This window comes from Crocodylus siamensis, chromosome 5 (assembly GCF_052110815.1).
Source record: "Crocodylus siamensis isolate JL-2025a chromosome 5, ASM5211081v1, whole genome shotgun sequence".
Classification (NCBI taxonomy): Eukaryota; Metazoa; Chordata; order Crocodylia; family Crocodylidae; genus Crocodylus; species Crocodylus siamensis.
The window spans coordinates 24286771-24302528 of record NC_143399.1 but is presented as its reverse complement, the minus strand read 5'-3'; the positions used below and the strand labels follow the sequence as shown (position 1 = coordinate 24302528).

General features: G+C 38.5%; 1 protein-coding gene across 2 annotated transcripts in view; it reads left to right on the top strand.

Annotated features, from left to right (window-relative positions):
- ADGRL4 (adhesion G protein-coupled receptor L4) overlaps positions 1–15374 on the top strand; it is a 169550-nt gene extending 154176 nt beyond the window's left edge. The window contains exons 14-16 of one of the 2 annotated variants that reach the window (XM_090048907.1): positions 10114–10205; positions 11747–11915; positions 13580–15374. In XM_090048907.1, coding sequence (XP_089905033.1) covers positions 10114–10205; positions 11747–11915; positions 13580–13642 — 324 coding nt within the window. In that variant the 3' untranslated portion in view covers positions 13643–15374. The remainder of the gene's footprint in view (positions 1–10113; positions 10206–11746; positions 11916–13579) is intronic. The other variant, XM_090048908.1, reaches the window with a different exon arrangement.
- The last annotated feature ends 384 nt before the right edge of the window (positions 15375–15758 follow it).

Here is a 15758-nt window from a genome sequence, read left to right as displayed (position 1 = left end):
CTAATCACAAGTAAATGTGATTTACTTGCAATTAGGGATTTTTACTGTGCAGTAAGCATGCACGTGTGTAGACGTGTGTGCTTGCTGCACAGTGAACTACACTACTGTGCAGTTTAGCATCTTGTGTAGACATGTCCAGTGGCAATTAAATTGGACAATACTGCCATAGCTTTGATTGAAATACATTAGTTCAAACTGTAGTATTATTCAGCACCTGATAGTACTTGCTGTGCTAAATAATCATAAGCCTGAAGGCCCCACCTTTACTCTGAACAAAAAGCAGATATTACCTCTAAGCAATAGCTCCCAATTCAGACTATTAAAGAAACAAAAAAATGAGATTGTGTCTCCTGGAGCAAGGATCATTCAGCCTTTCCCTGTATCCTTGTCCTCCCCAAGCCATCTTTAAGGTACTTGCTCCAAAGCTCTTGCAAACATTTTGGAGAAAGAGGTGGTAACCACTAATTTCCATCACAAAAGAATCCCCTCCTGTCATGTTATTACATTGAGAACAAACTCATCATACTTTGAAGGCTGAATGATCCTTGCAGAATGCCCCAGAACACAGTGGAAAAATAATCCACTAATTTGTCTAATGATTCTTTTCTCCTCTGTCCGCCCTAGAAGCCAGAAGGATTTCAGGCTACCTGCAGTGGCTTAAGAATGGTTCTTAGTCTTCCTGATAGCTTCTTTTATTTAAAGCCTAATTCTCTATAAGCCGTGTCTTCTTGCGAGTGCTCACTTACCAAATACATTCTCCATTATGGAGAAACAAATAAGCAAAGAAATGAGGAAGATAGACTAGGTGCCGGCTGCACTTGTGAACTTCCCAACGCACAATTTACAGCCAACATAATCCACCAGATTTTCCCTTAGCACCATATTTTCTTACTAGGTATGGAAAACATATCCAGTATTTTGGTGTGGGTAATGTAATATTCTGCCTTAGTCTTTTATTCCTAATAAAGTCAACATATAGATGAGTCATCTTCCTAAGTGTTTGTTCTTTTTAACGATATTAGTGCTATTTTAATTAGTCTTACTTTTAAAGTGTCCATTAAAAGGAGTCTATAGGTTTGCTTTAGACCATCTCCAGAAAGGGATAATATCACCTGTAATTTTTCTAAGCATGAATTAGGAATGTCAGTGGATGAGTGCCATGGAAAATGCTGTGAATGTTGCTATCTCAGAAACATTAGTGGGTGAATCCCATGGAAAAACTCAAGGGCACACATCTTTCAGTCCAATAAGCATTTCTTTTCACTCTTGTCTTTGGAAAACTCTATTGTCTGTCCTGAAAAATGGTTTATGGACTTGAGAGTCATTCAACTACAGGTCAAAAACAATATCATGTAACTTAGGTGATTGCCCCATGGCAGAAATAGTGATTCCACAAAATGACAGTCCCAACAAATAGTTTGCAAGTAATTCATGGGGGAAAGATGTTTGTATAAATAATGAATATAATACTTTCAAATAAGTAAAAAGCATCTAAAAAGGAAAGAAACATCCTTTTCAGGACACTTGGTAAACCTGGGGAACATAGGTGACCTTCTGCCATCTGTATATGTATACCAACAATTGTAGTTTGCCAGAGGACTCAAAGTTGCAGCTAGTAGGGACCTCTCTGCTGTCTGGGATCACATAACTTATAACATATTGATCTTCTTCACATCTGACAAAACTTTTCCCAGTTTATCCCACAATGCCCAAAATGCTAGGGGGAAATAAAGTAGGGCAGATGCCTGCAAAGCTCAGTCAGTCTCAACTGAGAATTCCCCTATGCCAGATGCCTATGCTTCAGGTATTGCCTCAGGCATCTTTAAATCCCCTTTGCACTGAAACTGTGCAAAGAAGACTTTTGAGGATCCTGTGACTTAGCCCAAAATGGATACTTTGCATCTGGAAAAAAGGGGCCGATTTTTTTGTCTAGTATTGTTTTGCTCTGTATTCCTCATATGTATATGTATTAAGACTGACAATTCCTTGACTAGTATATTGACCAATATAGACCTTAGTCTTAAAACCCAATCTAAATGGGCCAAACTTTATGGCAAGATGACATCACATGGCTATGAATACAGCTTTGTATCAACACAGGAGTTACCTTTGGCTGCAGGATCAAGGTTAAAGAAAGGTATTTGGAATTAAGTAACCCAGTATTTAGCTTTGTATTGAGGAACTACATTAAACCCAAAGGCACTCAGAAATTATATGCTATTTAGTCCCTCGAAAAATGCAGAAATCAATTTATTTAGTAATTGATTTAGGTTTACCAAGGAGCATTCTCTAAAATATTCAGAAAAATACTTATCAACTGTTAAATCTACATCCTGAGGTAGAAAAAAATGAAATATAGCAACACGACTTTATGTGAAAATGTATAGCTATTGAGACTGTAGTTCTGAAAGTACTAGCTCAAATTTGCACCTTTAAATAAGTGAAGCTACATAAACAGATTCATAAAATCTAGCATGTACTATTAAGGACCTTTCCTTTATTTTAATCTTTTATTTAAAAAATTTTGTTATCTTTTCCACTGCTGCATGAGACTACTATTGTATAACTAAAGTATATAAGGAGGTGTATTCATTTGGGAAATGGTAATGAGAGAAATCAGACAGGAGACAAAACCCAGACTGTTTGACTGCCAGCTTGCATGCAATTTTATGCAATTAATGTGGCATACATTTTCATTTTGAAGTTTAAACCGTTGTATTGTTAACAGGTTAACTCTATTCTACCCTGACTGAAATAACAATGCCCCACTTAATGTTGTCATTTTAGCCATCCATTAGTCAGACAGACAGACAAAAATCTTCCTCTCTCCATAGCAGAATTCAGACCATCACAGGACTCATTAATTCCAGCACTGATAATAAGAGTCATTGAAAGGAATGCTACAGATACAGCTGTTCTGAACATCAGACATTTTTTGAAGGAGCCAAATTCAATATGATATATGTAAAAAATTCAAGTATATGTCTACAAGAGCAGCAGGAGAAATTTTTCTCATTCTTTTTTGTGAGATCTGACATCAGCATATAGATGGTTTCATCAATTATTGAGACAGAGACTGAAAAAGGAAAAGGGAATGATTTGGGGGCTTCATTTTTGAAGTTTGAATGTGAAGTGCTCAGACTGAATCAGAACTAGTACGTTTGAATTTTTAGAATTACTTTCTACTTTCTTATACCAGCTCTTTGTACACTAGAGAGCTTTACAGTCTGGTACTTTAAGGGCTTTAATACCTTTTGAAAGCTAGACTGTATCTTCAGTGTTTTATACTGGTATATCATATATGAAATTACACATTCCTTTTCTCTTCTGTAAATACATTTGCACTCAAAATAGCCTCAAAGTCTCATTTTCAATACTGCAGCATTTATAAGGGGTAAAGTTGGATACTCATATATAGAACTGAGTACAAACAATTTTGGGAGAGGTGGAGGACCAGAGTTAAGTTTTTGCTCAAATGAGTACTTAATTATTTATACAAAGTAGAATACCTCCAACTGGAATAACTGAAAGAGGGGCAGCCTGTAATAGCCTATAGCCTGGTGGCTAAATGAGACTGAGGTTCTGCCAGTCAGGCAGAGCAGGACTGAACCTGAGTCTGCCATGTCTCAAATGCATGCTCTTGTCCACTGGGAATATCGGCTATTCTGCTGTGGCTGTCTTTCTCTCTCTGGATTTGACCAGAAATTTTATCCGGGACTTGAAAGGTCTCCAGAGGAGTGTTGCTTTGAAACTGGCAGATTGCTGCAAGTCTGACTTTTGATGAAATAACACCGGGGGGAAAGAAAAAAGGTTTAATCTAAAAAATTCTGAACAGTTCTAGTTCTGGGCAATTTCATTTTACCGGTTATTCTGATGCAGTTCTGTATAGCAAAGCATCATTGGAGACCTTATATACCTCTCTGTGCAATCATATTACAGAACGATGTGATCTTTTAGTTCCAAAATTTGACAACCGGCGCACAAACTGATGGAGCAAAATCTCTTTGGCCACTAACCTTTTAGTTTTGTCACCTTACTCATACTGAATCATACCCTTACTGCACAAGTGGACAGATTGATTTAATGGAGTGAACTGCTACTCAGCTAAAGTAGAAATGGCAGAATCAAGCAGTTACTTTGCATGCATTATTTTTTTGTATTTTGTAGCATTAAAAGTTCAACTCAAAATAATTATTGTTCTTCACAAAGTACAGTGTTTCATAAAATGCAAAATGCTAACAATATATTTACATAAAGATAAAACACTAAGTTACTCTACCATTTTGTAAAATACTCCTATTTTAACAGTGGAATTAAGGACCATTTTTACATTTAGCAGTTGCTAAGCAATATGCTATTAGCAGAACTCCAACAGCTTGGAGCATTTAGCATTTTAAGACCTACGTGATCATCTTTATATTATTACTCAGTTTGCAAAATACAGTTAGTAATCAACATGGAACTTTGTAATTTGCTTAGACAATAGCAGTGCTGTTTTTTCAGTACTTTTCTAGCTCTTGGCTTTGTGATAGTACCAAAATTTAAAAGAATCTAGAAAACATTGAAAATTAATATGTATAAGGTCACATTATTTCTTGCTACAGAGTATAGGGAGAATTGAAGGAAATTACACTGCAGTGACTCCAGAATAACTGACAGGAGACAAAGCAGCAATACCCTTGCTCTATCCAAACCCATAAAACCTCATAGCCTAACTGTTTTTTACAGAAACCTGCACAACCCATGCTGTCAACTTTCTCTTCTCTGTGGAAAGAGAGGGTAGGAAAACCAAGAGATAGGGAGGGTGACAGTCGCATGCAGGTTTCTAAAGGAGCCATCCTGAGTACAGGAAGACTAACAAATAGTATGGCTGCTGCTCAGATTTTTCCAAGTCACTCTGAAATAACTATGTGATGAATTTATTGGAGTTTACCCTGTACAATTTCCCTCACTATGAGGTGTTTTCCCCCAGAAGGAAATGATTGATGTCATGTTAACTATGACATACGTAATATAAAGACAATAACTAAATGATAGAGTGTGACTTAGAGCATTGTCTATTCTTACCTGTGAATCTAAAGTGACTTCACTATTACTCTAGAAATCACAGAAAACCTGGCGTCACTGGAGTCAGTGGAGTTTTACCATTGATTTCAGTGGAGGCAGGATTTCATCTTAGATTTCTAAATTTTCATGTACCAAATATTGAAGACCCCACAAAAAGGAGTTTGGTGGAAAAATCAAAATATAGCACTTCTATAACCTTAAGCAAAATGCACATAATAAGCCAACTGATTAATACCCACAAGCTACCAACAAAAGATGGAAGATTTTATGCACCTTGAGCTTTTGATGCATACCTGCTATGGAGATGCCCAGTCAACAGATATTAATCTGTTAACTAAGCCATGGAACTAACTCAGAATCCAGAAGTCCAGGATGCCTTCTGGATTTGCAGCTTCTTGGAGGAATTTCAAATGACATTGGTTCATAAAGGTAGTCAGTCTTCATCTGTAAAGAATACATTATTGGTGCTATCTTTGTAGTCTTCCTTGTTTAATGGTTTTTTACTTCAACATACTTTTATTTTCTTCTTGCTTACATACAAAGCAGAAGAATCACAAATATACCACTGCCCGTATATGTTACTTGACTGTAAGAAAGGGGAAGCTGATTATGCTTTTACAAATACTTTTTGGAATTAGAAATGCTTTGTAGATTACGTAGACAGAAAGGCAAAGTCTGTTCCTATATTATCCTTACTCATTGGCCAAATGTGTAAGGAATTAAATTACAAGAGACAGATATAAAAAACAATGAAGAAACAGCAAAAACTGGTTTTCGAAAACACCCAGTGCTCCAGGATGCTGAGCTCTGGGAGTTCCTTCTGAAATCACTGAGTCAGATGAGTCAGCTGTATTCAGCACCATGCATATTTGGGGATTGTGAAGCTTTCATATGTGTACTTGAATTTAAAGCGAGTTAAATCCAAGGTTTCCTTCATGAAATAACAAGAATTAAGTTGCCACAAACCAAGCAGCCCCTGGCTTTTATGAGTGTACATTACAATTCCCTCTTGCCCATTTTTTGCCAGGAGACCGCAGTTTCCAGACCTGATTTCACTCTAGGGAATATTACAGTTTCTCTTTTCTCCATTACAGCACATGGTGCAGAACAGCAAACCAAAACAGCAGAAGAGCCCTTTTAGGACATGCAACAGTTTTGTAAACCATTTAGCACATCAGTAACATTGATAGCAAACACTGGAGAACTTTAGCATAACACACAGACCACATACAAGCATTCAGTTTCTCCTGGGAGAATCGCTGCTGTCTCAGGAGAAGTCATGAACGTACAGATGTTCAGGATTTTTCTCCCAGATCAAAGATGGTCACTCCAGGAGAAAAATGATCTGGCAACAACCAGGCTTAAATCACTCCCAGAAGAGTTCTCTTGGCAGACTGAATGCCTGTACAATTTCTCTTCTGAGATAAGCCACAGCATAGTTCTCTAGCATCTCCACGAGACAGTGTGTTGCTCACTGGACTCTACTACTCTAGCTGAGCAGGGAGCAGAACACAACTCCTTCACAATCCCCACATTGTGCTGCAGAGAGACACAAGCAGAAAGGCAGAAAGGGATCTTGGAGTCTTTATTGACTCCAAGATGAACATGGGCTGACAATGCAAGGTCACGGTTGGAAGGGCTAACCGGACCTTGTCATGCATCCACAGGTGCATCTCAAGTAGAGTCAGGGAGGTGATCCTCCCCCTCTATGCAATGCTGGTCAGGCCACAGCTGGAGTACTGAGTCCAGTTCTGTGCGTCCCATTTCAGGAGGGATGTGGACAACATTGAAAGGGTCCAGAGGAGGGCCACCCTCATGATCCCGGGACTACAGGGCAGACCCTACATTGAAAGACTGTGGGACCTAAACCTGTTCAGCCTTCACAAGAGAAGGCTGAGGGGGGACCTGGTGACTGTATGTCAGGACATGGTGACTGTCTATAAACTCACTAGGGGGGACCAGAAGGGTTTGGGGGAGACACTGTTTCCCCTAGTGCCCCCTGGCATGACAAGGAACAATGGACACAAATTATTGGAGAGTAGGTTTAGATTAGACATCCGCAAGAACTACTTCACAGTTAGGGCAGCTAGGAGCTGGAACCAACTTCCTAGGGAGTTGGCTCCTACCCTGGGGATCTTTAAGAAGAGGCTTGATGACTACCTGGCTGGACTAATTTGAGTCCAGTCTTTTTCTCCCACCCAGGCGGGGGGTCAGACTTGAAGATCTGCAAGGTCCCTTCCGACCCTACTTCTATGATTCTATGATTCTATGATAAACTGACCCTAAACCATCTTGGTCAGCGAATCAGGGCTTTCCTGTGTACTGCTGCCATCTGTCCCAGGCAGACTGAAGGAGCCTGAAGAGTGAATTAAGACATGTACGTGGGGTCTCCTGGCTGTGCATCATCATCAGCCTGCAAGCTCTCTGCTTTTCTGGGGCTCAGAACAGCATTCACATGTCTCTTCAGGCATCTCTGCATAAGTGTTTTATACCAGGAAAACAAACCTGGGAGAATTCTCTCAGTTCATTTGAATGTGTGTATGCAACTAGCGTAAATTCCTCACTTGACTGAGGAACATGGCTCTTTTGAGGAGATGCCAAATATTTTGTTGTCACCTACCCTGGATCCCACCAACAGGCAGAGGTGCAAACTGAGAACTGTTTTAAAAACAGCTGAAAGATTTGTCAAAAGAAAAATTTGACATTTTTTATAAGACACTTTTTTGAGCATGTTCCCTTTCTTATACACAATATAAAGGAAGCCTATGCAGTTTGATGCAATTATTTTTTATGAATGGAGTGGTTGAAAATATTAGAAAACAGGACAAAAATCTCTTTAAGAATTTAATAAATCATGCATATTACTGTGTATTTCAGAAGTAAAGCTCACCCTCATTACACTGTAATACTATCTCCTATGAGACTGACTCAGTCATACTGAATAATAATTAAGTTCTGACAGCAGACTCCAGTGAGGCCAGCGTTGCCTTCTTCCCTCCCCTTGATATATACAATTTATTCCCACAAGAATAAATTGAAGAAAAAAATTATTATAATTAATGGTTATTACCTTAATGCATAGGGCCAAATCATATTACCCTGTACAATAAACAGAGTAAATAGTCTTTGTGTAAAGGAGTCCTAATAGAATCAAGAAGTAGAGCCCTTTACCATAGTGCTACATGCAAACACATCTTTAGAGGTTCCTGTAGTCTGCTCCATACCTATGCAACTGAACTCCCACAGTTCTGTAGCTTTTCCAGCCGTGATTCTCAAGGGGCAAGAAATAAGAGGCATTGGCCTATGGGCTACATTAAAGTCAATCTGTTTCATTGACTATGATGGTCTATGAGAGAGATGTAGTTAGCCATGTTAGTCTGAAATCAAGTAGAAGACATGGTAGATTTGCACCTTAGAATCTAGGCAATTTCTGAATGCATCCTCTATACATACTGTATTTTGATCACATATTGCCCTACCTTTCTGGAATTGTTTTAATAAATACAGTAGGTAGGCTATGCAGATTACAGGGTGTACATCAAGTTATTTGATCTATTTTTCACCAGCAAATATATGATAAAAATTATGCTTACATATAATTATACACAACTACTGACTTACTGATAATTAACTTTGAAAAACTGCTGGTTTAGGAGATATTGTAGATTACCATTTTAAATGTAAGTAGCTTCAGAAAATCTCCCATGATCAGTGCAAGTGTAAGGTATTCAATGAAGGATTAATTCCCTAAACTACTAATCAGCTCTATCTCCCATCTTATCAAATTGTAAATACATTATGCTGTACTAAAGTAGGCACACGCAGCTAATTAAAGCAGAACCTGCATTTAATATCAGATCCTGGTAACCACTCCCCCTCCCCCCTCCCATCATTAAAAAAAAAAAGTTCTGAGAACATATACAGCAAATGTTCACAAATGAAACTGATACCTTAAAACTGGTGCTGCACTTCTGTAGTGTAGAGAATAAAAAGGAAGAAAAGGGTGGGGGGATATACAATCTTTCTGGAGGAATGAGTGGGGGACATATTAATTCTATTCAGTCTACAGCTGTAAGCCCACAGGAACCAACCAAGGGATTACAACCAAGCATCTACAAATAGAATCTGGAAAACATCCAGCTGGAATTTAGTTCATTTATTAACATTTTTAATAGATTCTGATGTTAAATGCCGCAAACCAAAATAAGTGAAAAAAAATGAGGAAAGCAAAGACATACATATTGTAAAAAGAATGTAGTAGACATTTAAACACAGAAGCTCAATGAAGCCTATGCAAATAAGCAAAGGTTTAAAACTCTAACTGAGCATGTTTTGTAAAAACTCTCTCTCAGTTCCCTTTTCTGCATCAAACTCAAATAAGGTACCATCATCATAAAACAGGTTTTTAAAAAAAACAAGCCTCATTAAGAAATACTTTTCAGTGAAACAAACACAAAATGTAACACACAGTGCCCAGCAAGGAACTTTCCAATGAAAGTTATTTTTTAATTCCTTGGTGTAAAATGTAAAATTTGTTTATACTACTCCAAAAAAGAGACTTTAGCATATAGGATGCTATTACTCTGGGGATGTTTTGGTAGTACTGGGCAACAAAAGTCCCATCAAGATAGAGTAGATATAGTGTAATGGAAAGCCATAGGGTCTTTGGGTCTCTTTTAAGGTGTGGGAGAGAGAAAAAGGGGGAATCTCTTTTTTCCCCACAACATCTGTACTTAGGGAAAAAAAATCTGAGAAGGAAATCTAAGAGATTTACCAATAAAATCAATAAACATTTGCAGACTGCTGTTAGTGATACTGTTGAGATGTGGTAGAGTTACAGTCCTATTTGATCAGTGTTTATTACAGAGCTCGTGTTTTTTTAATATAAGTAGATCAGAGAGGATTTTTTCCCCTCAACAATGGGTTCTATAGATTATACATACACAATTCTTTTTATCCAACTTCTTTTATTTAAACATGCAACTGGTATTGAAATCCAAAAACAGATCAGGTTGAATGAAAAAGTAACATCATATTTTCCCCCAGGTTAATCTGCTGGCTTTTGGTGTGATTATTTACAAAGTATTTCGACACACTGCAATGTTAAAACCTGAAGTTAGCTGTTATGAAAATATAAGGTAAGTTTTTCTTTTCTCTTTTGCCCTTTAGTCATTTTAAATGCAATCAGAGATGAAAGTGATCACTCTAAAATAATTTGAGCCCTCTCAGGGTTTTTTCCATTTCTTAGAGAGTTATTTCTGTTATCTCTTCAAATTTCTTTTGGGCTTGATTTTACTTCTGAAACAGTCCCACTGAAAGTGGTGGGGTTGTATGAGGAGTATACAGTCACCAAACAGAATGAGTTTCAGAATCCAGCCCTTTATCAATAAGAAGGGGAAAACCAATAATTGGGTTAAAGAAATAATTTTCCAACTCATTTTTGAGTTTCCAATCCTATCCCTCCTACTCAGGTAAAAACTGATTTCAGGAGTTTTGCCTGAATCAGGACTGACAGATTTGTCCTTAAGAAAAGATGCATATAATAAATATCTGAAGAAGAAAACAAGGTGAGTTCTTAGCGATTCACTGAATTTATGAAGAAATTGTACAATGGGGTTCAGTACTTCTATGCTTTTTTTTTTCCCCAGGATTTTTACTTTGCATGCTGCTATGATTTTTCCATCAACTCACTCTCTTTAAAACTGATTTATAGGGACCTTGAAAACCATTTGTACAGGAAAAGCTGAAGTGTACTACAGGGAACATTGAAAACAACTTACTGTTTGTGTTGCTTAGAAACACTCCTGCAGTTTCAATGCATTGCACTAGATTTATAGTTAGGATTTAGCAATTGTTTGATTGATTACTTTCTCTTATTCCTCACCCTTCATAGCTTCATATGGTGAGCCGGTTTTAATGAAGTTAAGAATTATTCATTTTCCTCTGAACAATGCTAAAAATGTCTGTTGCTCAAAGGAAGTCCTGCAATGACTGGGCTAAGAATGAATAAGAAAGTAATCAGTGGTTTCATTTCCAAGACAACACACTGTAATTTGCTGGAGTCTGTGAGCAGAGCTGTACAATATGTTAGCAAAAATTACAGTCAATCAATTTATATAATATTAAGGCATCGGTATTCTGACCCTGAAAATATTTAAAGCTATTTGTGTTGTAAAAGCATTTCTTTTAAAGAGAGAAGTCTAGTTTTATGGCTGGCACCATCTTCTATATTAAACATGAGAGGAAGCCGTTAGATCTCTTTGATGTCATGCACATGTGCTGACCTAAGAGCATACTGTACATTTTTCTCCAGGTTTGGAGTGGGGGAGATATTTCATAACAGACATATGCTTTACCTTGGGGAATTACTCTAACAGTAGATTTAAAATCAAATCATATGGCACTGCAGTACACCAGAGAAAACATATCTGAAGATTAAGAAAGCCAGCGTTTTAAAGTCATGCAGCGTTAGTCTCATGCTGTTCTATCGTTACTGTGTCAGCATATTCCTGTAACAGTCCTGCAGCATACCCGAAAGGGCAAACCATGTAACTGCACGTTCGCAGGTCTTCGCAACTGAGGAAATGCCTATGAAGCATTAGTCATTCAAATAAGTGATTAAGAAAAGAAAAGAAAAGAATACATGATACCCTGATGGTTATGTTTTACCTTGCCCCAGGTCTTGCGCCCGGGGCGCTCTTGCTCTCCTGTTCCTTCTTGGTGCTACCTGGATCTTTGGGGTCCTCCATGTGGTCCAGGGATCAGTGGTCACTGCCTATCTTTTTACAATATTCAACGCATTCCAAGGGATGTTCATCTTCATATTTCTCTGTGTTTTATCTAGAAAAGTAAGTACCATCTTTCCTTTGGAAAATGTTTCATGAAAATATTAATATAGATAATCAGGAGCCCCATTCTGCATGTTGAAGTCATTAGGGGCCTGCTCCCATACAGGAAGTTACTCGTGTGTGTTTCCAGGATTTCAGGTCATACAGCACCAAGTTATAAAAAACTGAAAGCACTGAAGTCAATGGGTATTTTGCTATTGACTTCAATAGGAAAAAAAACCCAGGTTCTTGCCTTATATATTTCTCCCAGGATTCAGATCTTCAAAACAACATATTTCTGAATACAAATATTTATTACTGTCACAAAATAATTCTTCCGGTAGAAATATACCCTGGCAACTGGACTGTACACATGGTTCTCCAGCCCCATGGCTGGAGAGCTTCACAAACAAACCCTCCAGCCCCAGGGCACTAGCAGGCTGCTCCCTGGACCACCTCCACCCTTTGGGGAGCCCATTAATGATAGCCTGTCCTCTCCCTTGCCTGGAAAGGGGGCAGGTATCAAGTGACAGTTGGCAGCTGCTGAAAAGACTCATTCCTTGCACTCCTCTTGGCTGACCTGGAGGAGTGTGAAAGGGGCAGGGAGTGTTTAGCCACCATGGCAAGAATCTGGGAGCAGCCTGCCTCACCCCAGGGTTGGCCCTGGGCTGCATGCCTCCCTGGGCTGACCCAGAGCAGTGAGGAATGAAATGAAGGCAGTGCACTAGGAAGCCTTGCTGCTGCAGCACACCAGCCTGCCTTTCCCTGCTCCACTCCAGGTCAGCTGGATGGCAGGGGGAAGATGGCAAGGCTGGCACCTGGCTTGAGGAAAACCTACACCCAAGGTTCCTGCTCGCTTCGGCTTTTAAACCACAACCCCAGCCACTCAACTGAGCAGTTCCCCATGCCTGGCCCCGGTCTCTCCATCTTTTAAATTGCTGGCTCACTATTCCCCCAACCCTCCCTCTGGCAGGGGGATGCAAGGGAAAGCTGTCCTGACTGAGAGTCGGGCTTGCAAGCCTGGCTCACCAACCCTGTCATTCAGCTGAGTTGCATTTGGCTCCTGGGGCCTGGCCTGGGAGCCAAGCAGAGGGAGCTGCATGGCTAAGCCCTCACCTACTTCTCACACCAGGAGCTCTGGTATGAGAAAAAGATGGGCAGCAGCTTGGGCTGCTCTTCCCCCTCCCCTTTCATGGATGGGGTAGCAGCTGACCCCCATGCCTATTCCAGCCCAGGATGACCCCAGTCTCGGGAGGCACAGGAACCTTTCCTCAAGCTCCCAGGTGATTTTTCTCCCAGAATGGTCATTTTTGCTCCAGGACAAAAAGCTTGAACATTTGCACACTTTTGTTTTCTGCTTGGAGAATGGTGATTCTTCCTGCAGAAACTGAACAGCTGTCAAAATGCACCACAGTACAATTACACCAAGGGATCATTTAAAAGGTTAAAAAAAACTGGTCTTTGGCCTTTTCAGTTAGGATCTGGGTGGGGGCTGAGTGGCCTAACCTGTAGTATTGTATTCTGAGATAATGTAAGCTTCTTAATTTTTTCCTGAAGTCAAAAGCAGCCCTACAATATTTAACAAATGTAAAACTGAATAGATGGTACAGTGTAAAATGAATTAAGCATGCATTAACCTGCGAATAAATCTATGTCGTGTTTGAATTCGATCTTTTTTATTTCAGATCCAGGAAGAGTATTATAGGTTGTTCAAAAATGTTCCTTGCTGTTTTGGCTGCTTAAGATAAATGGAAAGAAAATATGCATGAGCAGCACAATGGAAGAAGGGAGTAACCTAGACATTGTTATTGTTATTATTACAGAAAATATAGCATTGTGAAAGTATGAAATGACCTAGTGAACACTCATAACCCTTAAGTGAATTACTGTCTCTCCAGTATAGTCCTTGTAATCATGCACAGCATTTCTACTGTACTGTGTACATTCAGGATACATATACAAATCAAGCCGGATTGCTGTAAAACAAACAGAAGACTAAGGAAAAGCAACAGAATCCCTACAGGAACCAGAGACTTTTTTTGTAGCTTAGGCTTTATTTCTAGTATTAGAAATATCTGCAGTTCATGAGAGAGAGAGAAAACTAACTGGCATAGCAGATTTTATGAATTGCTTTGCTAGTGGAAACATGCCCCCTGCATTTTTGTGGTAATAAGCTTCTTCACAACATATTGTATATGACGATCTGCAGGGACTGGGTTCCGTTACAGCATTAACAGATAAAGATCTGCTTGAACCTGGACTATGGGGGGGAAAAATTATTTAAAGGAGATTGAAAGAAGGTTTGTGGTTTAATATAATTTACTCATCATGTTCAAATATATATTTGTGTATTAATCAATTCTTTATTTTTTTAACTTTTAGGGAATTGTTATGAGGGCAGGGCTGATAAAATAACTTGGAACAGCCATTTTAGAAGTAACGTTTATTTTGCGGAGCCCATGACAAGTCTTTGATACTTACTTAACAGTTGAAAACTGTGATATACTACATCTAGCACCACGACTTCACATACTGTAGGAAAGAGATGCCGTCTCAAGTTGGCACTTCATAGAAATATTGATGACCCTGCTCTTATTGGTTAAATTAAAATAAATTACATGGTCTAAGCAATGCAAGTGTAAAATTAAGGGCACATGCTGCAGTTTCAATGTAAAATATACTGTAAATATAACAAACTCTCTGCTAATAGCTTCCTTTATTACAAGCAGCACTCTTCTGTTCTGCTCCTGATCCAGCAAACGTTCAGTCCTATTTACTTAAATTTAAGAATATAAGAAGTTCTTGAAATCAGTGGGACTGGTCTTGTAAGTTTTGCAGGATCCAGACCTAAGTTGTTGCATCAGCAAATCTAAAATTGTGATGCAATTCAGTTTCGAAGTTGTACTGTCATTTCATCTTTTTAAAGTCCTGGCCATATCAGCCCCTTCAGTTCTCATTGCTTTCTCAGGAAGTAGCCAGGACCTTTGAAAAGCATGCCAAACATTATTACCAGTGTGAGCATTGTAAATATATAGCTGTTTATAAGTTTTATTTATACCAAAAAAATCTTTTTAGCCGTGGTCAAATTTGTTTGGCTTGTATCTACTTTCCTTACCAAAAAACCTTTAGTTACAGTATGTGCCTTATTAAAGATATTGTATGTCTCTGCCAAAATAAGGAAGCTCAAGTGGTAATTTTATTTATTCCTCCCAGAAAGAGGTAATTGCTGTTGGTCACCTGTATGTAAAATATGTTAATAAACTGAAGAGCTTTTGCTTTACTATTTCACCATATTTTCTTTAGTTAATTAAAAAATAAAATAAGTTTTATAGCTTTATATTATTTTGTCTGAATGATTTTCTGGATCTGCCTTGCTAGCTGTATTTTTTTTTCAGGCTGTGGAAATACACAGACACTTATACATGTGTTTCACAGGCATGTCTATTAATCCATCGTCATTAATCTCATACAAAAGTACAGTCTGTACTAAATTTTCCTTAGCAAAGAAACACCTCTGCTAACTGCAAAATGACTTCCATAAGCTCACTGAGACTGAAAAGTTACCTTTGAAAGAGACTATCTGACAAACTGTTTGGGTTACAATAGACTTTTTAATAAAAGAACTTCTAAGACAAATTTCTGTTCTCCAATCCATGGATCAGATCTTCATTATAATATTCTACTTTCTTTTCATGCGGTGATGAGAGTATTCACCTTTTAGTACTAGATTTGCTAAGAAGGATCCAGGAAAGTAAAAAAACACCAGAATATTTTGTCAAGATACATCATGTGGCTCTTAGAACATTTGTCAAACTTCAGGAGCTTCGGGATAATATCTTGTCCCTACTAACGCACTAAAGACGA